We start from the raw sequence: 24,720 nt of genomic DNA, 5'->3' as shown, positions 1-24,720 counted from the left end.
GCACACAGTGGAGAGTAAAGGGAGGGATGAAATAACTTACTTCTCCCTAGATCAGAGGAGGAGTTGTGCCTCTGAATCATAATTTGTTCTTGGTTCTGCTCCTTAGGCAGTGCAGCCATGTGCCAGCCCTGGCCAGCAATTGTAAGGCTGCACTCTAGCCCTTTGTAAGATCTGACAGTATTACATATCCATGCACTATGGCTGCTGCTGTCAAAAATTCATACATTCGGATGGTTTTTTGTGCAGTGATTTTAAACTAGTATGCGGTGGCATAGTGCAATTCCATATCAGCGAGTGTGTCTTCGCTGGTAATGGAAATTCCATACTTCTCATTCATGATATTTTTAGCTCTTATGTGCTAGTGAAACTATTTTTGATATGCACAAGCAAGGCTGTTACACCCACACACACCTCTGTTGACATAACTGTAAACTGACAAAAGGACTTGTTTCAAGTGTGTTGCATCTGAGAAAAATTAAAATTGCAAAGCAACACCGATGGACACCATGTGAATAAGCTTGATTTCCAAGTGCATTAATTCTACTCAGTATAATTTCACAAGGGAATGTATGAACTCAGAACTATGCATACTAACAACAAAGCATGACTGAAAAGAAAACTGCAGTTATAGTGTGTCCTTGTTTAAACTGTATGAATACCACCAGAGGCAAAAAAACATGAGAATTGCATTGGCAACATATAAAACACCACATCTGTTTTACAATGCGTAAACAATAGGGAACTTTTAAAGTGGGAGCTCATCAGCTTTATGGCATTAATAAAATTTTAAACTATTGTAATTTGCCACCTGGTTGTGTAAACATTTTTTGATGAATTTATTGTGATGGATTCATTTAAAGGGAAATTTTGATACTTTGTTTGTGATGAACTGTGATATCAGACTGTATTTTATATTGTTTTCCAACAAAGAACCTGAAATGTGGTGCATTATGCAGGCCCCTCCCCAGCAGAACTGCCTGAGGCCTAAATAGTGAGGCTTAGATTTATGATGCCAGCAGTCTGAAATTCAGATCATGTCATAAATATAAAGGGAAGGGTAAACCCCTTTGAAATCCCTCCTGGACAGGGGAAAGCTCCTCTCACCTGTAAAGGGTTAAGAAGCTAAAGGTAACCTCGCTGGCACCTGACCAAAATGACCAATGAGGAGACAAGATACTTTCAAAAGCTGGGAGGAGGGAGAGAAACAAAGGGTCTGTGTGTCTGTCTATATGCTGGGTTTCTGCCGGGGATAGACCAGGAATGGAGTCTTAGAACTTTTAGTAAGTAATCTAGTTAGGCATGTGTTAGATTATGATTTCTTTAAATGGCTGAGAAAAGAATTGTGCTGAATAGAATAACTATTTCTCTCTGTGTATCTCTTTTGTAACTTAAGGTTTTGCCTAGAGGGGTTCTCTATGTTTTGAATCTAATTACCCTGTAAGGTATCTACCATCCTGATTTTACAGGGGGAATTTCTTTATTTCTATTTACTTCTATTTTTATTAAAAGTCTTCTTGTAAGAAAACTGAATGCTTTTTCATTGTTCTCAGATCCAAGGGTTTGGGTCTGTGGTCACCTATGCAAATTGGTGAGGCTTTTTATCCAATATTTCCCAGGAAAGGGGGGGTGCAAGTGTTGGGAGGATTGTTCATTGTTCTTAAGATCCAAGGGTCTGGGTCTGTAGTCACCTAGGCAAATTGGTGAGGCTTTTTACCAAACCTTGTCCAGGAAGTGGGGTGCAAGGTTTTGGGAAGTATTTTGGGGGGAAAGACGCGTCCAAACAGCTCTTCCCCAGTAACCAGTATTAGTTTGGTGGTGGTAGCGGCCAGTCCAAGGACAACGGGTGGAATATTTTGTACCTTGGGGAAGTTTTGACCTAAGCTGGTAAAGATAAGCTTAGGAGGTTTTTCATGCAGGTCCCCACATCTGTACCCTGGAGTTCAGAGTGGGGGAGGAACCTTGACATGGTGGCATAGTGGTGGGATTAACCTGAAATCATTTTGAGATCCAGTTGAGATTTTTTGAACTAGAAATACAGATTTTAAAAAGGAAATTTTTTTTTCCTTTGGAAAGGAAGTCCAGAAAGCAGCTGAAACTGAAAGCAGCTTGTTTTTTCTCTGCTTTGTGGCCAAGCAGAGACAAAAGGGGATTATCTTTGTGAATTGCAGGTTTTCTTTGCCTGGAGGCAGGGTACTTAACTCCTGCAGGGAAATTCACAGTCTTCCAACCCAGAGTTTTGTTTTTTTTTCTTTTCTTCCTAAAAGTAAATAGGGGGTGTGTGTTCTACCCATTTGCTTTTTCTTTGGGCTGGGTAAGCAGGTTTCCAAGTAGTTGGAGGTTTTTTGCTTTAATTTGGGCCCAGAGCGGAGACAAGGGAATTGTCTTTTTCTGTAGGCTGACAATCACTATCAGAGAATAGGTATTCTATTCCAGCACAGCAAAATTTTACAGCCAAGTTTTGTTTGTTTGTTTCTAAACCTCGGGTGTAAAGTTAGTTAAAAACAGAGAGGTTAGAATGACAAAATCCGCAGCTCGACTACAGCTGGAATTAGCCAAATTTCAGGCTGAGGAAAAACAAAGGGAACATGAAAGACAGACAGAACTCATGCGGCTGGAGAAGGAGGTACAGGAGGCTGTCCACAAGAGGGAAATGGAGGCAAGGAAGCATGTGGAGGAGGAGAAGGAAAAAGAGAGGAAGCATGTGGAGGAGGTGGAGAGGATAAAGGCCCAGCAGAATATACCAACAAACCCTAGCAATCCTTCTCCAGGTACCACTTCCCATCCCAGAAAGTTCCCCACCTACAAGGCAGGTGATGATACTGAGGCCTTCTTAGAAAACTTCGAAAGGGCCTGCCTTGGGTACAACATCTCTACTGACCAATACATGGTAGAGCTGAGGCCGCAGCTCAGTGGACCCTTAGCTGAGGTGGCAGCTGAAATGCCTAAAGAACACATGAACAAGTATGAACTGTTTAAATCCAAGGCGAGAGTCAGAATGGGGATAACACCCGAGCAGTCTCGTCGGAGGTTCAGAGCCCTAAGGTGGAAACCAGACATGTCATTTACCCGACATGCCTACCACATTGTGAAACATTGGGATGCCTGCATATCAGGAGCAAGTGTTGAATCTCCAGTAAATTTGCCCTTCCTAATGCAAATGGAACAATTCTTAGAGGGTGTTCCTGAGGAAATAGAAAGATACATCCTAGATGGGAAACCCAAAACTGTAATCGAGGCAGGAGAGATTGGAGCCAGATGGGTGGAGGTGGCAGAGAAGAAGAAAACTGGTTGCAGTTGGAGCGGAGACCAGAAGGGACCACCCCAGACCACACCCTATTACTGGGGGCTGCCCAAAGCCCCACCTACCTCCCAAAGAACCCTCCAGACCCCTTATCGTCCCGCCACCCCGTTCTCCAGCAACCCTCCTCGCCCCAGTGACCTGTCAGCTGGACGATGTTTTAAATGCAACGAGCTGGGGCATGTAAAGGCCAACTGCCCCAAGAACCCCAACAGATTACAGTTCATTGCACCGGAATCACACCAGAGGTCCACAGGCCCAGATACCTCCCAGATACCCTTGAAGCGGAGGGAAACTGTGAGTGTGGGCGGGAAGAAGGTCACCACGTGGAGGGACACCGGAGCACAAGTGTCAGCTATCCATGCTTCCTTAGTGGACCCCAATTTAATCAACCCAGAGATCCAAGTGACGATTCAACCCTTCAAGTCCAACTCTTTCAATTTGCCTACAGCCAAGTTGCCTGTCCAGTACAAGGGCTGGTCAGGAATGTGGACTTTTGCAGTCTATGATGATTATCCCATCCCCATGCTGTTGGGGGAAGAAGACTTGGCCAATCATGTGAAGCAGGCCAAGAGGGTGGGAACGGTCACCCGCAGCCAGGCTAAACAAGCCGTGAGGCCTAGCTCTGTTCCGGAAACTTCTATCAAGACCCGGTCAGAGGTGATGGACCCGGACCCCAGGCCAATGTCTGCAACAGCAGTAGTGGATCCAGTCCCAGAGACCCAGATGGAACCAGTCCCAGAACCGGAACCAGCCGAACAACCAACACCAGACCCAGTGTCAGCACTGAATCCAGTACTTGCAACCTCAACACCAGAGGGCCCCACCGACCCTGAACTGGCAGCAGCCGATAACCCTACACAAGAGGCTCAGCCGGAGCCTGAATCCCAACATAGTGCACCAGCGGAGAGCGGTTCACAGTCAACAGAAACAGCTCCATCCCCTATATCGCTTCCAGAGGGACCAAGCCTAGGTCTCCAATCCAATGAGGAACTGATGTCTCCAGCATCAAGGGAACAGTTCCAGACTGAACAGGAAGCAGATGAAAGCCTCCAGAGAGCTTGGACGGCGGCACGGAGCAACCCACCGCCTCTCAGCTCTTCTAATCAATCCAGGTTTGTTGTAGAAAGAGGACTTTTATACAAGGAAACTCTTTCTGGTGGACACCAGGAAGACTGGCATCCTCAGAGACAGTTGGTAGTTCCAACTAAATACCGGGCCAAGCTCTTGAGCTTAGCCCACGATCACCCTAGTGGCCATGCTGGGGTGAACAGGACCAAAGACCGTTTGGGGGGGTCATTCCACTGGGAGGGAATGGGCAAGGATGTTTCTACCTATGTCCAGTCTTGTGAGGTGTGCCAAAGAGTGGGAAAACTCCAAGACCAGGTCAAAGCCCCTCTCCAGCCACTCCCCATCATTGAAGTTCCATTCCGGCGAGTAGCTGTGGATATTCTGGGTCCTTTTCTGGAAAAGACAGCCAGAGGAAAGCAGTACATACTGACTTTCATGGATTTTGCCACCCGATGGCCGGAAGCAGTAGCTCTAAGCAACACCAGGGCTAAAAGTGTGTCAGGCACTAGCAGAGATTTTTGCCAGGGTAGGTTGGCCCTCCGACATCCTCACAGATGCAGGGACTAATTTCCTGGCAGGAACTATGAAAAACCTTTGGGAAGCTCATGGGGTAAATCACTTGGTTGCCACTCCTTACCACCATCAAACAAATGGCATGGTGGAGAAGTTTAATGGAACTTTGGGGGCCATGATACGTAAATTCGTAAATGAGCACTCCAATGATTGGGACCTAGTGTTGCAGCAGTTGCTCTTTGCCTACAGAGCTGTACCACATCCCAGTTTAGGGTTTTCCCCATTTGAACTTGTATATGGCCGTGAGGTTAAGGGGCCATTGCAGTTGGTGAAGCAGCAATGGGAGGGATTTACACCTTCTCCAGGAACTAACATTCTGGACTTTGTAACCAACCTACAAAACACCCTCCGAACCTCTTTAGCCCTTGCTAGAGAAAACTTACAGGATGCTCAAAAAGAGCAAAAAGCCTGGTATGATAAACATGCCAGAGAGCGTTCCTTCAAAGTAGGAGACCAGGTCATGGTCTTAAAGGCGCTCCAGGCCCATAAAATGGAAGCATCGTGGGAAGGGCCATTCACGGTCCAGGAGCGCCTGGGAGCTGTTAATTATCTCATAGCATTCCCCACCTCCAACCGAAAGCCTAAGGGGTACCATATTAATTCTCTAAAGCCCTTTTATTCCAGAGAATTAAAGGTTTGTCAGTTTACAGCCCAGGGAGGAGACGACGCTGAGTGGCCTGAAGGTGTCTACTATGAAGGGAAATGTGCTGGTGGTGTGGAAGAGGTGAACCTCTCCATGACCCTTGGGTGTATGCAGCGACAGCAGATCAAGAAGCTGTGCACTAGCTACGCGCCAACGTTCTCAGCCACCCCAGGACTGACTGAACGGGCATACCACTCCATTGACACAGGTAATGCTCACCCAATTAGGGTCCACCCTTACCGGGTGTCTCCTCAAGCTAAAACTGCTATAGAACGGGAGATCCAGGATATGTTACAGATGGGTGTAATCCGCCCCTCTGAAAGTGCATGGGCATCTCCAGTGGTTCTAGTTCCCAAACCAGATGGGGAAATACGTTTTTCCGTGGACTACCGTAAGCTAAATGCTGTAACTCGCCCAGACAACTATCCAATGCCACGCGCAGATGAACTATTAGAGAAACTGGGACGGGCCCAGTTCATCTCTACCTTGGACTTAACCAAGGGGTACTGGCAGGTACCACTAGATGAATCTGCCAAGGAAAGGTCAGCCTTCACCACACATCTCGGGCTGTATGAATTTAATGTACTCCCTTTCGGGCTGCGAAATGCACCCGCCACTTTCCAAAGACTTGTAGATGGTCTCCTAGCGGGATTAGGAGAATATGCAGTCGCCTACCTTGACGATGTGGCCCTATTTTTGGATTCCTGGGCAGACCACCTGGAACATCTACAAAAAGTCCTTGAGCGCATAAGGGAGGCAGGACTAACTGTTAAGGCTAAGAAGTGTCAAATAGGCCTAAACAGAGTGACTTACCTTGGACACCAGGTGGGTCAAGGAACTATCAGCCCCCTACAGGCCAAAGTGGATGCTATCCAAAAGTGGCCTGTCCCAAAGTCAAAGAAACAGGTTCAATCCTTCTTAGGCTTGGCCGGTTATTACAGACGATTTGTACCGCACTACAGCCAAATCGCCGCCCCACTGACAGACCTAACCAAAAAGAAACAGCCAAATGCTGTTCAGTGGACCGAAAAGTGTCAGAAGGCCTTTAACAAGCTTAAAGCGACACTCATGTCTGACCCTGTACTAAGGGCCCCAGACTTTGACAAACCGTTCCTAGTAACCACAGATGCGTCCGAGCGTGGTGTGGGAGCAGTTTTAATGCAGAAAGGACCTGATCAAGAATTCCACCCTGTAGTGTTTCTCAGCAAAAAACTGTCTGAGAGGGAAAGCAACTGGTCAGTCACTGAAAAAGAATGTTACGCCATTGTCTACGCTCTGGAGAAGCTACGCCCATATGTTTGGGGACGGCGTTTCCACCTGCAAACCGACCATGCTGCACTGAAGTGGCTTCACACTGTCAAGGAAACTAACAAAAAACTTCTTTGGTGGAGTTTAGCTCTCCAAGATTTTGATTTTGACATCGAACACATCTCAGGAGCTTCTAACAAAGTGGCTGATGCACTCTCCCGTGAAAGTTTCCCAGAATCAACTGGTTAAAATCGTCCTTGAGATGTGGAAAATATTGTTAGTCTTTATGTACTTGGTAGTATATTTAGAGATGCATGTGTCTTATTAACTCTGTTTTTCCTAGAGCTCTAGGAAGAAATCCCAGCCAGTGTTCCACCCTAGCTGAGATTTGGGGGGCGTGTCATAAATATAAAGGGAAGGGTAAACCCCTTTCAAATCCCTCCTGGACAGGGGAAAGCTCCTCTCACCTGTAAAGGGTTAAGAAGCTAAAGGTAACCTCGCTGGCACCTGACCAAAATGACCAATGAAGAGACAAGATACTTTCAAAAGCTGGGAGGAGGGAGAGAAACAAAAGGTCTGTGTGTCTGTCTATATGCTGGGTTTCTGCCGGGGATAGACCAGGAATGGAGTCTTTGAACTTCTAGTAAGTAATCTAGCTAGGCATGTGTTAGATTATGATTTCTTTAAATGGCTGAGAAAAGAATTGTGCTGAATAGAATAATTATTTCTGTCTGTGTATCTTTTTTGTAACTTAAGGTTTTGCCTAGAGGGGTTCTCTATTTTTTGAATCTAATTACCCTGTAAGGTATCTACCATCCTGATTTTACAGGGGGAATTTCTTTATTTCTATTTACTTCTATTTTTATTAAAAGTCTTCTTGTAAGAAAACTGAATGCTTTTTCATTGTTCTCAGATCCAAGGGTTTGGGTCTGTGGTCACCTATGCAAATTGGTGAGGCTTTTTATCCAACATTTCCCAGGAAAGGGGGGGTGCAAGTGTTGGGAGGATTGTTCATTGTTCTTAAGATCCAAGGGTCTGGGTCTGTAGTCACCTAGGCAAATTGGTGAGGCTTTTTACCAAACCTTGTCCAGGAAGTGGGGTGCAAGGTTTTGGGAAGTATTTTGGGGGGAAAGACGCGTCCAAACAGCTCTTCCCCAGTAACCAGTATTAGTTTGGTGGTGGCAGCGGCCAATCCAAGGACAACGGGTGGAATATTTTGTACCTTGGGGAAGTTTTGACCTAAGCTGGTAAAGATAAGCTTAGGAGGTTTTTCATGCAGGTCCCCACATCTGTACCCTAGAGTTCAGAGTGGGGGAGAAACCTTGACAGATCACATTACATTTATTTCTATATCTTAAAGTTATTGGCCTCATTGGTCTCTCCATAAATTGGTAGTTCATTCGGGGCTCAGGTTCAAGTGGGAGTTTTTGGTTTTTAAATCACTTTTATAGTTCATGTTAAGATTTTGTCTCACAAACCACAGATCTTCTGACTGAAAGCTGTCATCTCTGAGGCAGAAGAAATCATTCAGCACAGATTCAGTGGCAGTCTGCGCTGGAATGCGGGAGGGAGGGAAAGATGGCTTTAAGCTGCCTTTGCACTCCTATATTCTGGGACTCTTCAGGAGCCCTCTGGGCTTGACTGACTTAGAGTCCAACTGCCAGTAGGCTTCTATGGGCCATGGAAAGGAGAGAATAGCCAGAGAGTAGTATGCTCTGGTCATGTCCCCTACCTCTCCGTTCCTTCGGTAAATTACCTTTGGAGATAGCAGGGGAGGCCAGTGTAAAGTTGCCTTGTCAGCTGTACACCTCTGAGCAAAAGCCCCTTACACAGAGGGCATTCCCTGGGGTGGAGACACCTACTTGTTGCCTTTAAGCCCCTTTTATGTAAAGGGGCCTTGAAGCAAACAGGGAATCAGGGCTAGGATCCTATATTGGGACACCGGGAGAGTGTAAATCTCCCCCCACCTCTCTTTCACCTGTGGGAGCAAAGGGGCACTAAAGATTTATAGCTGATGAGGAGATAGGCCCACAAACTCACTAGGTGGTCGTGGAGATGAGGTGAGCAAGGAGGAGGTGCTTGGCCACTGACCAGTCCATCAGTTCTTCATAGCATCGCTGTGGGGATTATAGGGGAGAGAAGGGAGCCTTTCCCAATGGATCTAGCAAAAGTCACCTCTCCTGCTTCCCTTTTGCATGCAGCAGCAAAAGTGGCTCATCTCCTCACTCCAAGAGGTGAGGCAAGACTGCTGCTGTCACTTCCAGCGAAAGCCTACTTCCTGTTCCCTCATGCCACATTCCAATCACTGCTGCTGTAAGGAAGCTCTGGGCCTTTTTCCCTCCTGGACTGAGCTCTCCTTACACTCACAGGAGATGTGGGCTTCTCTTCAACACTCACTAAGTTTGGGAAGTTGCTTATGCAGCAGAATTAATCTCTGGTTCTCGTTTGCTCACCAAGTGAGGTGAAGGGCAGTCACAAAAAAGGAGGGAAATATACATTTGTTCACTGTCCCAGTACAGGAGCTGGGACAAGGACTCTGATAATGTCTGGGCCACCAAAATAAACCCCAAAAAGAACAGAGCATGACTCCACCACTGCCTCTGGTTTCTGCTTTCAGCCACCTGGAAGTAGAAAGAGAGGCTGGGGAAAGAGGAAATACAATATGGAATTAACTCTGAAAGTGAATTTGAAGAACAAACTCTCAATTGGAGTTCAGCTCCAAAGGAACTACTGATTCCTGGCAACCCTTATGGAAAAGTCCTAATGTAATTTGCAGTTTGTATTGCAGCGGCATCTAGACACCAACCAAGTTGGTACCCCTTTGAACAAACACATAGAAATTAGAATATAGTAGGAGTGAAGCCAATAGGGTTCAAATAATCTATAGAATCCTCTATTAAATTCTATAGGTTTTTTAAATCAGCCTAATAAATTCTGTTGCTAGAATATAGTTCTCTATTAAGTGCTATATGATAGAATTTTTAAAAAAAATCTATAGAAAGGCTACTTGAATTTGGCCTCATAACTAAGACTTTAAATTGCAGTGAGCTGAAGAAGTATGAACTTGTTTTATGTCAATTTGTGGAATTGGGGAATAAGTATGTAGAATGCAGGGTATGGAGAAGGGAGTCGTCTTCCATTATTCAACACCTACATTTTATAACTAATGTGCAAAGGTTGCAGAACTTCTTCTCACGTGTAACTCTAGATGAGTGATCGTGGTTTGGAGGATTTAATTGGTTGAGATAACTGCCCCAAAGTATGGATGCTTATCAAGACTTGGGGTCTGCCATACTGTGGCAGAAATCTTAAAATAATCTTTCCGTTGATATTTTGACACATCCATTTACAGTCCTGAACTGAACTAGAAATCTCAGTGGCACATGAAAATTAAATAATGGAAAAAGTCTATCAAACTTGTTCGAACTTTAAAAAAAGTGTTGGTCCAGCTTCTGGGCGAAGGTTTAATACCTGTCTTATTCTATACAAATAGATTCACCTATCCTTCTACAGTATGTTATATTGTCTGGGAGTACTTGCAGGGTTTTAAGATGGCAACCTTAATTAGCAGAGTCTTTTGTTACCTGATGACTTTTTGATTATCAACATCTGGTGACACCCAGCAGAGGAGTCAAGTCATGCCCCCACAACTTCAGTATCTTTTCTACTGTTTAGCCAGTGGGTGGGAGGAAGACAAGGAAGTGACCAATATAAATCTCTTCTTACCTATGTATTCCTTTCTGGACAGAAACATGAGTTCTGCTGGCCCAGAAGGAAGGAAAAAGATGAGAGAATGTGATGGATTGATTGATTCTCTTGTGTATTACATCCAAGGAACCACTGCAGACTACAAGCCTGATGACAAGGTATCTCTTCAAAATGAAAGGATTCTGCACCAGAACTAATTGGGAGCGGAAAACAACCAAACCATTCAATTCATAGGGATATGGTAGAACCTCAAAGATATGAACACCAGAGTTCCGGACTTACCGGTCAACTGGACATCCTGTGGAATCGGAAGTAATCAGGCAGCAGCAGAGACACACACAAACAAACAAAAGCAGATACTTTACTGTCTTGGGGCTTTAGCCCTGGGGCTCAGGGCTTCAGCTGGGGAGAGGGAGGTTAGGGCTGCAGCTCCAGGGTGGTGAGGAGGTCAGGGTTCTGGGCGGGTGTGACATTCCCCTCTGGTGTTATCTGGACCGTGATCTGCTAGGTCACTCCAATCCTTGACTCTGGGAGCCAGCCTTACTCGGTTCTGCTGTGAGAACCCCCACTCCTGGGCTGTTCACGCACAGTCTCTGGCATGTAAGTTGCCCCTTAGATTGTGTAACCGAACGACACTTGCCAATATCTCCAGTCCAAGACACACCCTAGGAACCTACGTCTTCTACAGCATCCAGTTATGCCCACTGGATGCTGCAAGCTTATGTGAGTTCGTCAATTTAACAAAGAAATTGATATGTCTTAGGCTTGTTATCCCAAAGGGAGTCTCGGACACGCTTGAAATCAAACGCACTGCTTCAGGTAGAATAAACAAACACATTTATTAACTACAAAGATAGATTTTAAGTGATTATAAGTCGAAGCATAACAAGTCGGATTTGGTCAAATGAAATAAAAACAAAACGCATTCTAAGCTGATCTTAACACTTTCAGTGCCCTTACAAACTTAGATGCTTGTCACCACAGGCTGGCTGATTGCTCTTCAGCCAGGCTCTCCCCGTTGATCGACATTTCAGTCGCTTGGTGTGGTGTCTGTAAATGGAGGTGGAAAAGAGAGGAAGAGCATGGAAAACATCTCTCCCTTTTATTATGTCCTTTCTTCCCCCTTGTCTTTGCACCCCCTACCCCCTTCAGAGTCAGGTGAGCATTACCTCATGGTAGTCCCAAACTGACCAAAGGAAGCGGGGTGACTCACTCAAGAGTCCAACAGATCGTTTGTTGCTACCTGGGCCAGTGTCCTTTGTTCCTGTGAGGTTGGGCTGGGTTTGTCCCATACATGCCCTGATGAGGTGTGAACTGCCCCTCTGCTCTTGGGGAGTTTTGCCTGGGCTTGCTTTAAGCCGTGAGGACACATTTTCAGCCTCATAACTATATACATGAAAATACAACCTATAACAACAGTTACTATAACATCATCACTATGGGCAGGTCTACACTACAGCTGGGATTGATGTTCTGAGATCGATCCTCCAGTGGTCAGTTTAGCGGGTTTAGCGAAGACCTGACAAATCGACAGCAGATCACTCTTCAGTCAATCCCTGTACTCTACCCCTGACGAGAAGAGTAAGATATCGTAAGGTACTAAGAGTAAGGCCTAAGGTACGTCGACTTACCACGGTAGTATAGACAGAGCCTATAACAACAATGCACAGTGCATCATGAGCCTTCCAAAGACACCCGACCTGACAAACTTTGCATTGGATACCACACAATCATTTTATAAGAATGAACATGGGGGTGCTGGGTGTTCCCCCAAGGTACAGAAGGTCACAGTAGGGGAGCACCAGGGCTCCGGGCTTTAGATCTGGGGGGAGTTCTGGGGCTCGGAGCTTCAGCCCCCTGGCTCCTTTCCTGGCTTCAGCCCAGTGGGGGGTGCTGGGGCTCGGGGTGCTGGGTGCTGGGGCTCAGGGTGCCCCCCCACTGCAGCGGAAACCAGGAGTGGAGCCGTGGGCAGCCCCAACCCCTAGCGCCCTCACCCCTGCATCAGAAGCCAGGAATGGAGCCACGGGCTGACGCCCCAAGCCCCAGCACTCCCCTCACATCTAAAGCCCTGAGACCTGGTGCTCCCAAGGGTCCGAAGCCCTGACCCTCCCCACCCTGTCCGGAGCCCTGACCCACCCTGCAGCTGCAGCCCCAACCTCCCCCCCACCTCAGTGGCTGAAGTCCATAATGTCTTGTTCAGAATTACGGACATTTCAGAGTTACGGACAGCCTCCATTCCCAAGGTGTCTGTAACTCTGAGGTTCTACTGTATGCAGAAATGATTGTGAAGCAACTACCACATTTTCACTTAGCAGAGATGAAATGTCAGATGAGACACTTTTCGTAGGGGGATTTATCATTGTGTCCTATGAGGATAACACATAGGTAGAGAGTAAACTTTTCAAAAATGCCTAAGTGAATATAATAAAATGTCCCATATTTTAAAAAGTGATTTAGAGCTAGATTTTTTTAATGTATTTAGAAGCCTAAAGATGTAGATGGGTACTTAGTGGGGTTTTCAAAAGCACCTGTGGTTTCTGGTGGCCTAATCACTATTGTCTAGTTCTTCTTTAGGCGACCAGAAACTAAAGGTTGGCCATGTAAGATCCTGAATCAAACATTCCTCCCATGTCTGTATTGTCTCTTTGACACATGCAGAGAGCTATAATGACATTTACTTCTTCATTATTTTAGGCCACAGAGAACTGCGTGTGCATTCTTCACAACCTTTCCTACCAGCTAGAGTCAGAGCTGCCTAGCAGTTATGCCCAGAACATCTATATACAAAGAAAAAATACTCCTACCAATGATAAAATCTTGGGGTGCTTTGGAACACGCAGCAGGAAAGCAAAAGTGGTAATGTGTGAATTTATTATACTTTGAATTATTAGGCAGATCTAGTGTGGCTGGTGGCGAATGGTGATCTAATGACAGCTGCAATAGACCTGGGGTTCTTCAGGGTTAATGACTTGTCTGGCAGGGTGAGCCAGCCAAACTCATTTCAAATGAATGACACTTCACTAGAAGCATGTAGGTTTCTGACCCACTGCTGTTAGTATTACAAAGTCTGATGTCACAATATTTTTAAATACTTATCTTTTATAAACCATTGTCTGAGTCCACAACATATTGTAGTTTGTTATATCTGGGTGTCTGAAGATCCAAGCAATGGACTTGATTCTGATTGTACACTAGTTTTACACTGATTTAATTTTGTTGATTTCAGTTGGTGGGGTTACTCCTGATTGACATTATTAAAAATAAAAGCAAAATCAGGCTACAGTTACAGAATGCCTCCTCTAGATTGTGGTGCGCTGGATCATATAAGGTCTTCAGTTCTAAAAGTTGGATCTCTTTACATGTTTAGAGGCAACAAGATACTCTGCTACCCGAGGAAAAGAGCAGTCCCAAAGGTGTAGAATCACTCTGGCATTCCACACTTATTAGGATCTATATCTCCTTAATAGCAAAAAGTACAAGAGACTACACTCAAGAAGCATCTTTGGGAGCTCTCCAGAACCTCACAGCAGGCAGTGGACCAGTGAGTCATCCTGTTTCTTGTTTCTTTTTTCTTTAATTTAGAAATGTGGAGACTAGGGCTGCAATATGAGATGTTTACAGCTTTGAGCTCAGACCCCCATTGTGAAGTTACAAGTTCACAGAATTGATCAATAAGAAAGAATCTAAGACTATGGACGTGGGGGAGCAGGCTCAGAATTGTGGATACGTTCTGCTTGGCACATTAAGGGGCTGTTCCTTCTCTGTATGTGTTTCCTTCTATGTAACAAGCTAATTCGTTGGGACAGGGAGGAAGACATGGGTGAAAATAATTAGGATGTAACACATTTTTTCTTCTAATAGTATAATTATTTCTCTATGAATTTCCCCAAAGAGCAGAGAACTCCCTCTGGCACACCCAAAGTATTTTTAAAGTGTCATCACTTTTCTAGTGTACGCCACCGACTGGCCAAACAATCCCAGGATCAGGTGGTACAAAAGTGATTTAAAGCTGCTATTGCATCACCCATCTCTTCTGTCCCAGCTTCTGCTTAGTTCAGGGTCTGGGCTAATATCTCAAACATTCCTGAAAATGGTATATAGGGACCTTCGTAACTGCATTGCCTGCACTTTTCAAAAGATGAGATAACTTAATGTGATGTTTATTTATACAGCAGTAGAGTCATAACAATTGCTCATTAGAGTTGTGTGCCTTATGACAGATGCCATTTTCAGCCGCTCATACTGTTGTCCAGAAGACAAATGGCCTTCAGAGTATTCGATACATGCTGCATGTAAGCAATCCAAGTACAAGGAGGACTGCCGTCTCATTGCTCAGGAACTTATCTCGTAATGCCTCTCTGCAGAGTGAAATAGGTGAGCAAAGGACTCATGTTTTCTTTCAGATTTTATCTCTGTTTCTTCTCTATTTTCAGTTTTCCTTTTTTTTTTTTAAGAAAAGACTGGATTAGTGGATTTAACAGATTTAGGGCCAAATGCTTGCAGTCTTTTTTCAGGTAAAGGTCCCATTGACTAAAATATAGGTTTTGCCCAAGTGAGGAACATAGGCTCAGATTCTCTCTGTTTAACAGTATTCTGTATTTCTCAACATATCTTTTCAGAAAAGGTTAAATGAAAGAACTTAAATCAGTCCAGTTTTGGAGACGGAATATAGTCTTGCATTTAAAGTAATTCACACACTCATAGGTTTACCATGATGTAATTAATCCCTATGTTTGGCGCTTTGAGTGTAGCCACTAGCTGTCAAGTTCACAGTATGCTGGCATTGCAGCATCTTCCCACTGGCACTAGTGAATAACTGAGAATAACTGAGGCCCTACTGTAATAGACATGATTAGAAACACGAACCCAGGAGGCTCCTTACCCACTGTACCAGTGCAGCATTTAACCCAATAACTTGAGTATATTTTGTTGTAGGGATCCATGCTGCATATTGCTATGCATCTCTTGAGAAGTGCTGAGTATCCAGAACTCCCACTGATTTGGTCTCAAGTATCACTTTTCTGAAAGGGTTCTTAAGCACATGCATAACTTTAAGCACATTTAATGTTCAGCCCATGCTTAGGTGCTTTCCTGAATCAGGATTGGTTTATGTACATTCTTAAATTCTTTCTTAAATCAGGGCCTTGAATTGGAGTTCAGAAAGCTCAGTAGCTCCTGTGATCAGGCCCATAATATATATACCTCACAGTTCAGAATTGCTACGCTAACATTTATGCTATATGCATCACACCTTGCACAGTTAGTACAAAAATATTTTATAAGTTACATGAATTAATTGAAAGTTAGTGAAGTGTCCCCAGCTTGGATGGGTTGGAGTAAAATATAATACATGTTTCTGCCTCAGGCTGGGGGGCTGCAAAATAAACTGTAGGGAGGAAATATCAGCCTAACAATATTTATAGCTAGACATCATTATACCCACAATTGGCTATAAAATACCACCGTGAACTTTCTTATGAAGTGGCAGCCCACCTGTTAGCAGACACCCAGTAACATAGGTGGAGTAAACCTGGTATTCGTGTGTTGCTTATACAAAGCAGAATATATGGTACATTTGTAGCTGAATTCTTTGTTTCCCTTTCATCCTCTAGCCAGAAACGTCTTACCAGATTTGGTCTCCATACTTCCTGACTCTGTCCAAGGGTCAGATGTTACCAATGAGACCATAGCTTCTGTCTGCTACGCCTTGTACAACTTGACCCAGAACAGCTCCCAGAATGCACGGCTTCTCCTAAATACAGATGGCCTACCAAAAATAATGAACATCAGCATGAGTGACAAGTAAGCCATTTTCAAGTTCCCCCCAAGATAAAAGAGCAGCAGCACCATTGGAAAGAATAAAGCTTAAAGGAATAGACAGCCTAAATAATAATCGTAGTGTGACTCAAATCAAATACATTGGGTAAAACAACGAAGCCTTTTTAAATAACTGCTCTACCCTGTCTTTTTTAATGGCTCCTCAAAAGGTGATAGGTAAGGCAGCTAATCTTTCACAGAAGTCACGGATTCTGTGACTTCCCGGGACCTCCGTGACTTCTGCAGCAGCAGGTGTGGCTGACCCCAGGGCTGCCTGAAACTGAGGTGGCCCCGGGGCCAGCCACAACAGCTGCAGCTCGGACAGCACCAGGGCCAGCCACACCGGCCGCTGCTCCGGATGCACCAGGCAACTGGTCCTGGGCGCTGCCCCAGAACAATGGTCTGGGACCAGCAGTGGCATCCCGGGCCGATGCACCACCAGCAGCAGCTATTGTGGCCCAGGCCGCTCCCTCCTCCCCCACCCCAGAGCAGCAGCGGTGAGGCCCCAGGCCATCCCTCTCCCCACAAAAAACTGCAGCAGGTCCTCGGGCCACCCCCCATCAGCAGCAGCAGCTGCAGGGTCCTGGGCTGCCCCCCTAGCAGGGCAGGGCCCTGGCCAACCTTCCCAGCAACAGCGGTGGTGTGCCAGAGCAGCAGCAGTGTCTACCGGAGCGTCCCCCACTCCGAGCACCTGCAGCACCCTGGAGCCCCCCAGACCACCAAAGATTTAGTCGGGGTATTTATAATACAAGTCATGGACACGTCACGGGCCGTGACTTTTTGTTTGTTGCCATGACCCCATGACTTTTACTAAAAATACCCATGACTAAATCATAACCTTAGTAATATGCTAGGGCTGTGTCTCCACTGCATACCACTGATGGCATCATGTAGGGCATGTGTAGATACCCACAGCAGTGCTTTTTATACCTGTACTGGGGGGTGTGCAACGTATGTAGTCTATCAGCCACTGTAAGGAGCGAGCAGCGTAGGCGTACCCTATATTATAGGAAATTCATCTGTTGGAGGATTAGGTCTTTTATATGAATAATTCTCTTTGTGCCAGCCCTTCTCTCATATGGGTGAAATTCACCTCAGTGCAGGGGGCCTACCCAGGACTGTCCATAAACTAAAGCCCCACTTTAACCCTTAATATTGGGTTTAACTAGTGCAGAGGGCCTTCGATGGGCCCACTGTGCTGCAGTGTCTTTCACCCTTAATGAATACCCCTTAGAGGTGGAGAGTTCAGGCTACTCTGTTGGGAATATCATCACTAATAGCTAAAGCAAGGAAGCGTGTCCCCTATGCTACTGTAGGTGGTAGGGATGTCATGAGCTGTCTTGGAGAACCTGGGAGAATGAACTCAACTCTTGTCAGGGAAATGAAGGAGGACCTGATCATAAACAATCATGTTTTTAAGTCTGAACACACACTGTGTTCACAAATTGGTATTTTAAATGTTTTATATTTATTTTTACAAATTGCAGTAATATGCTCAGCAAAGCTAGCAAAGCTGCCTCCGTCCTCTTGTACTCCTTGTGGTCACATACTGATCTCCACAGTGCCTACAAAAAGGTAAGATCTGGGTTATTGCAAACATTGAATCTGCCTTCAAATTAAACTGCTTTGCGGGTTTCTTTGTGCAGTTCATAGAATGCGATGTCCTGTATACAGAACACGTGTGGAACATCTGGGAGGTCTGCATTGGTGGTAACAAATCCGTGGTGTGGATCACACTGGGGAGAATTGTATGCTTAATTTGGTGTCTGTGTGCCGGATCCTGCTCGGTAACGAGTGCCCTCAACCCCCCCTTGGATACTCAAATTGTCTCTGTTTTGGGCTTCCTATGTGCTGCTCGAGTTGCTGTAGACGCTGTTGCTTGTTGTTGCAGTAGTACTGGTGGTAGGCTGTACATCAGCAGGTGTGAATCCAGCACCTGCTGAACTAATTTGAAATGGAGGAAATAAGACATCAACAAAAACAAAGGCAGGACAGGATACCACCGTCAAGGCAGTTGTGTGCTGGGTTTTTTTCTTTGTTTATTTAAAGTCCAGGTGTTAGGCTATGTCTATGCTAGGGCCTTGTCTACTCTAAAATGTTTTGTTGACAAAAGTTACACTGACATGCAGCCACCACTTTAATTAAACCACTGTTGCATGTCCACACTATGCTCCTTGTGTCAGCAGAGTGCATCCACACTAGCAGCTGTTGCATTGACACAGAGAGCAGTGCACCGTGGATAGCTATCCCACGGTGCAACTGGCCGCAGGGTGCTTTAGGAATAGTCTGCAATACCTCAAGGAGCAGGTGCACCATCACATGATGCAGGTTTCTCAATCCCATAATTCCATAGGCATCCTACTGGATTACCAGCCGCTTCTCAATTGAAGTGTGGGGAATGGAAAGGGGGGAGAATGTGTGACAGAGTGGGGGGGGAAGGGGGAGACAGAGACAGTGTGTGTGTTGGGGGAGTGTGTGTGTGTTGGGCAAGTGTGAGTAGGTTAGCATACTGTCTTTTAAATTCAAAGAGCAGCTGGAAGCAACCAGTCCTGAATTAGGGGGAGGGGGAACCCTCACACACATCAGCCCCCCCCCCCCCCCCCCCCAGCAGCAGCCTGCTTGCCGCTGTGTTCCTAGTGCAGGAGAGAGCAGGATTCCACATTAATTGTTTTCTGGTTGCTTCTGGAGCGGAGCGGCGTGCTCAGTTGTCAGAACTTCCCGGACCTTTGAAAGGGGAGGGTTGTATGCCTGTGAAGCTGGAATGCAGGGCAGTGGAGTTCAAAACAATGTGCAGAGCAGTCACGGTGGGAATTGTGGGATACTGGGGGAGGCCAATTATGTTGACATAACAAACGGCAGCATCTACACTGATGCTTTGTCACTTTAACTTTGCCGCAAAGCACTTTATGCCTCTCATTGAGGTGGTTTTATTTTGTCGGCAAAACAGGAGAGTTTTGCCGACAAAAGAAGCATTGTAGTGTGTACTCCTCCACTGTTTTGTTGCCAAAAGCTGCCTTTTGCCAACAAAACTATGTAGTTTCAGAGTAGCAGCCGTGTTAGTCTGTATTCCCAAAAAGAAAAGGAGTACTAGTGGCACCTTAGAGACTCACCAATTTATCTGAGCATAAGCTTTCGTGAGCTACAGCTCACTTCATCGGATGAAGTGAGCGAAGTGAGCTGTAGCTCACGAAAGCTTATGCTCAGGTAAATTGGTTAGTCTCTAAGGTGCCACTAGTACTCCTTTTCTTTTTGCGAAAACTATGCAGTGTAGACAAGGCCTAGAGAGTTTACAGCAGCACATCTGTACTGCTGCAGCTGCGCCCCTGTAAGGTCACCCACGGAGCTGCTCTGTGCTGAAGGAAGCTCTCCCGTCGGCATAATTAAACCACCCCCACTGAGGGCGGTAGCTATATCAGTGGGAGAGCGTCTCCTGCCAACATAGCACTGTCCTCACATGCGCTTCTGTCGGTGTAACTTATGTCAGTCAGGGGTGTGGTTTTTTTCAAGCCCCTGCATGACATAAGTTTTACCGACAAAAGGGAGTGGCAGGGGAAGGAGTGTTGGCCAAATTAAACAAACAGGAAATGGTCAAACCAGAATTAGCCAGCAAACCGGCTCTCGTCTTTCCACTTGGAGCCTGCGCAATTGCTTTTTTCAGCCCACAAGGGGGATCACTTAAATCTGGTTGATGAGTTGGGTGCCTCTTCCCTGAATTTCTTAAAAATTTCCTCATTCTTTTTTTCCTGCTGTTTAGGACTTTCACCTTCTAAAACCCTCGGTAACTTAAAAGAACAGATCTTTGAGTTGGTGCTGCATGTTTTTTCCTGTCTGAAATTAGAGCATCAGTCAACCATAGATATAATAAGTTGGTTTAATTTGTCACAGCTCTCCAAGCAGACTTAAAAGTAATGGCATGTCATCTAAGGTCTGGCAAGCAAGTCTACTGCACATTGTGCCTCCCATCACAGTAGCAAAAAGCAAAGCTAAAGTAGACAAAATGCAAAATTGGAGCTCGAGTTTTCATAATAAAAAAATAGCATTTCACCACAGTATACAGAACATTCTGTTACCAGTACTGCATACACAGCAGTATATACGCAAACCAGAAATGTAGGTTGTAAAGTAAGGTGCTGTAACTGAAACACCTTTAGCATTAGTCTCCATTGTGTACAACCACAAATTCATTACAGTGTCATAGAGTTAAGATAAAAGCTGATGGCCTGAGTTTTCAAAAGTCACTAGGGGCACTTTTTTGTGCTCAAATTGAGACTCCTTTAAAGGGGCCCGGTTTTCAAAAACTTCTGAGCGCTGTCCTTCTGAAAATCAAACCTTTTTAAGGTGTCTAAGATTGGGCAATGAAAATTTGAGGCACCTAAAATCACTGCTCACTTTTGAAAAATTAGGCTGACAAAGAAGCAAGAGGAATTACTTGACCAAATAATATCAAATAAAATCTTAGATCATCCTTTTACAGTAACATTTCATATGCTTTGTCTGTGGCTGGCAGTTGGCTTTTGTCCTACGCATTCCCTTTGTTTTCAGACTTGTCATTAACTGTAATTAGATCTTTTTGTTTCATTCCAAAGGCTCAATTTAAGAAGACAGATTTCATCAATAACCGGACAACGAGAGCATACAACTCACTCAAAGACTAAGGCAGGCTACAAATATATAGAGACTGTGTGTGGTTTTGTATAATTATCTACTCATATCAGCCTGGCCACCATGAACTGTCAAGTGCATCTTTTGAAATAATGTCCTGTTATTTCTCTTCCTTTCTGTGTTTAGAGGGTATTTTGGCTGGACCTGAGAGAAACACCACCAACCATGCTCAGGTCTGTCCCTGGTCCTTCTTCCCCCTTCTCTGTGCACACAACCAGCCGCCTGCTGCTTGCAATCTATTCATTTTCAGCTCTGCTGCAGCTGTTACCAGTAAACAGTCCCCAGCCGGGGCTGGTGCAACATCAGCAACCAGATAAAGTGCTGTCAAGTATCTGACAAAACAGAGACTGATTTTGTATGACAGTTGATGCTGTCTTCTGCCTTTACCCTATATCACACTGTTCTCAGTGTATTTCAAAATATCAATCGTCGAAGATGGTGGTGTTAGGGATTCTTAGTGCAAATTTTTTTAAGCTTACTATACTAGTCAGTGTTTCAAACAATAGGTGTGCAGAGAGGTTTGAAATTCTGACCTGCAACAAATTCTTTATAGGCTACTTTTTAAAGATGGAATTCTCCAGGAAATAAATTTCACGTGTGCTGCTCAGGGAATAATAACTTTTTGTTAGCCGCAATTGTAGTCTTCCTTTCATCATGCATGCATAGCACTAAACATTTATCTCCACACCGTGTGAAATGGAACAGAAGATACAAAAAGTTGTTTTATCATGTGCATTTTTAAAAGCACCCAGAGAGTTAGAAGGTTTTTGGTTTTTTTTTGAAGGGAGTGTTTCTTTTTATTTTTTTTTTTTGTTTTTCTATTTCTTGTATTCAAGTGCTCAATGGCTCACCAGTCTCTCTTGCTTTGAGATCTCAGCAGCAACCGCAAAATTGACAAGCAGTAATACAGCTTCAGCTCACTTTCCTCCCCACCTCCCTTTCACTGCTGGCAGAATTTTTGGCTGTGTCCCAGAAGGAGTTTTAAAAAGTGCCAGCAAGTTACTCCGGGGGGAATTCTGTGCCACTGCGCAATGCAGATTTTTGCAGAAATCAATGTTGTGTGCGCAGAGTTTCCTTCTTTTCCCCACAAAAAAGGGCTGCAAAGATGTTGGCTGCCACTAGGGGCCACTGGACCCATCAGAGCCCAGCTCAAAAAATAGAAAACAAGGCCAGGGGGAGGGAACTGGAGGGTTCCCAGCAGCTGCAGTTCCCAGCATGCCCTGAAGGAAGGAGGTGGTAGCATGCAGGAAACTCCGTGCAAGCCTGGGACCCATCATCAGGCTGTTTCTCCCTCTGGATCCCTGGGCTCTAGGAGAGTAGCAGATGTGAGTGTCTAAGCCAGGGAGGGCCCCCTGGCTGGGCTCTGGGGGGAAAGGGGTGTGAATGTCTGGCCCCCCGGCTGGGCTTTGGGAGGGGAGAAACAGGAACTGGGTTGTCGTAGGGGTTTCTCTACCCCTGGGGGAATTTTGTGTGTATATTGGTACAGACATACTTGCTGGTATTTTGAAATAAAGTACCAAAATAATTGAAACTAACATGATTATATAGTGTTATTTTGACAAATAAAATTTGCAGAATTTTAAAATATTGTACGCCAATTTTTTAATTTAATGGTAACGAGAGTGGAGATTGGTCCTTATCTTTATTACTAAGGATATAAGTGAGAGATTAGGGACATTGTTGCTTAGGAGTTCATCTTATCCTGCTTTATATGGTTTCACTTGCAGACATAAATTATCCTTCGGAAAATCATAGTCTCTCCGCAGCAGTTAATTGCAATATGACAATCAGAGGAATGTGACTTCAGCTGTAGGAATAGGTAACAGCAGGAGATGAAATTCTAAGTAATACGACACTTGGGGTTTATGACATGGTCCTGTATCTGGAGGAGGGGAAGTAGGCTAAAATACAGAAAACATGCAATGCCCTCTGTAAAAAAGAACTGTCTCTTCATAAATTTTTCACGGCTGTCTTTGAGCCAGCAGCTGATCTTTAATGTATAAAACTCGATGGGCCAGATTATCAACTAGCATAAATCGATGGCACTCCATTGAAGGCATTGGAGCTATGCTAATTTTATGCCAGCTGAGAATCTGGCCATACTTATTTATAGCCCTCTTTTGCCCAGCCTTCACCCTCACAGCACCTTCACTACCAGCCTCTGGCACAGGAGCTATTACCGTAGCCCTGATCCACCCAAGGATTCCTCCACATTATGGAAATCCTCAGCAGAGTCTGCTTTATGACTGGGAGCAAAGACTTAATGGGCCAAGAGCTGTTCCCATGCATTTTAATAGTCCTCACCAAAGTTTCAGATCTTACCTTACCTAAAGCTATAACCAAACGAAGGACAGCACAGTAGCATATGCAAATGTATCTCTGGATACTCGGGAGGTAAATTCTGCTCTCAGATGTACGTTGCTGTCATTGACTTCTGTGGGAGCCACATATATGCACCCAATGCAGAATTTGTCCCAGGAAGTTTAACAAACATCACTATTTTCCGACCCTAGATCATTTTCATGTATTAATTGAGGCTTTTTCTTTGCTTTGAATGACTAACACCAAATGCATCAAGTGGGAGGTTCTTAAAATAGGGGCATTTGCAACAAGTTCTATTCCCAAATATAGATGTTGCTAAAAAAAAAAAAAAAACTACAAGGGGAAGACAAGGATACAACCTCATGTATGTTAAAATGTTTTCTTTATTTTTTAAATGCGATTGAAAACAGGTATTTAAAATCTGAATATTTCTCTCTGGTGTTGTGAAACCAAACCCTGCTACATTGTACTAATGAATGGACACCAGGAAGTGGCACTGAACAGTGTTGCACTTGCCTTGAAATGAGTGAAATGCAAAAACGTCTACAAAGAGCATAGAGGGTGAAAGTGAAGAATGAAAACCAACACAAGTACCACAGAAACAGAGCAGAAGATCTAAGAATTGAGAGGGAGACTATCAAAAGTGCTCAAGGTTGGCCTAACTCTGCTCCCCTTGAAGTCAGATTGAATTAATTATGGTGCTAGTTATAGCAAGTACAGAATGGGGTTTTTTTATGTTGGCAGTGTCCCTTTAAATCATGAGTGTTCAAAATGTATTTTGCCGTTGTAAGCAGGAAAAGTCAGAGCAGCCAGCATTTGAAAGTGATAAATAGGGATGTTTGGGAAGAAATGTAGGGACACACCTTATTATTAGGCTTGGGAGGATTCGTTTTTTATCGGTAAATGGTAAAATTGACATTTACCAACATACACGTACAAAACAGTGAAAAAATATTTCCATTGATGACAATCAAAATGTACAGATAGGCAAAGTAAGAAAAACGCTGCTTGAGAACTTACTAGAGTCCCATCTTAATGTGTGCAAAACGTGTTGTAATGCCGGCATTAGCAGAGCTGGGGCTGGGGCTCCATTTAGGTAGCTGTAACTTTTTGAATCTCAGTATCTGCTGTCATTAAGTAAGTGCTGTCTGACCCACCCAAATGTCCTGCAACTGTGAAAAAAATGCTTAAAACTCATAGTTTTGTGCAACAGAACATTTAAATTGATAAAAATCAAATTCTGCCAAGGCAACTTACTACAGCTGAGCTTCTTTGTATATATGAAATCAAAAACATTTCAACCGGACTCCTAGGGGGAAAAACTGTTAACTGGAGAAATAATAAAGCACTCGCTCAAATGGAAAATCTGCCTTTGGAT

At 44.6% G+C, this 24,720-nt stretch overlaps 1 protein-coding gene across 1 annotated transcript in view; it reads left to right on the top strand.

The window, feature by feature from the left end:
- Positions 1–22,574, top strand: part of PKP2 (plakophilin 2) — a 60,556-nt gene extending 37,982 nt beyond the window's left edge. Inside the window, exons 7-13 of the mRNA XM_073329957.1 lie at positions 10,582–10,699; positions 13,236–13,397; positions 13,909–14,082; positions 14,762–14,915; positions 16,154–16,343; positions 17,846–17,933; positions 20,945–22,574. Coding sequence (XP_073186058.1) covers positions 10,582–10,699; positions 13,236–13,397; positions 13,909–14,082; positions 14,762–14,915; positions 16,154–16,343; positions 17,846–17,933; positions 20,945–21,013 — 955 coding nt within the window. The 3' untranslated portion in view covers positions 21,014–22,574. The remainder of the gene's footprint in view (positions 1–10,581; positions 10,700–13,235; positions 13,398–13,908; positions 14,083–14,761; positions 14,916–16,153; positions 16,344–17,845; positions 17,934–20,944) is intronic.
- The last annotated feature ends 2,146 nt before the right edge of the window (positions 22,575–24,720 follow it).

This window comes from Lepidochelys kempii, chromosome 1, assembly GCF_965140265.1.
Source record: "Lepidochelys kempii isolate rLepKem1 chromosome 1, rLepKem1.hap2, whole genome shotgun sequence".
In the NCBI taxonomy this organism is placed as follows: domain Eukaryota; kingdom Metazoa; phylum Chordata; order Testudines; family Cheloniidae; genus Lepidochelys; species Lepidochelys kempii.
Note: the sequence above shows the minus strand (reverse complement) of the source record. Positions and strands in the feature narration are given on the sequence as shown.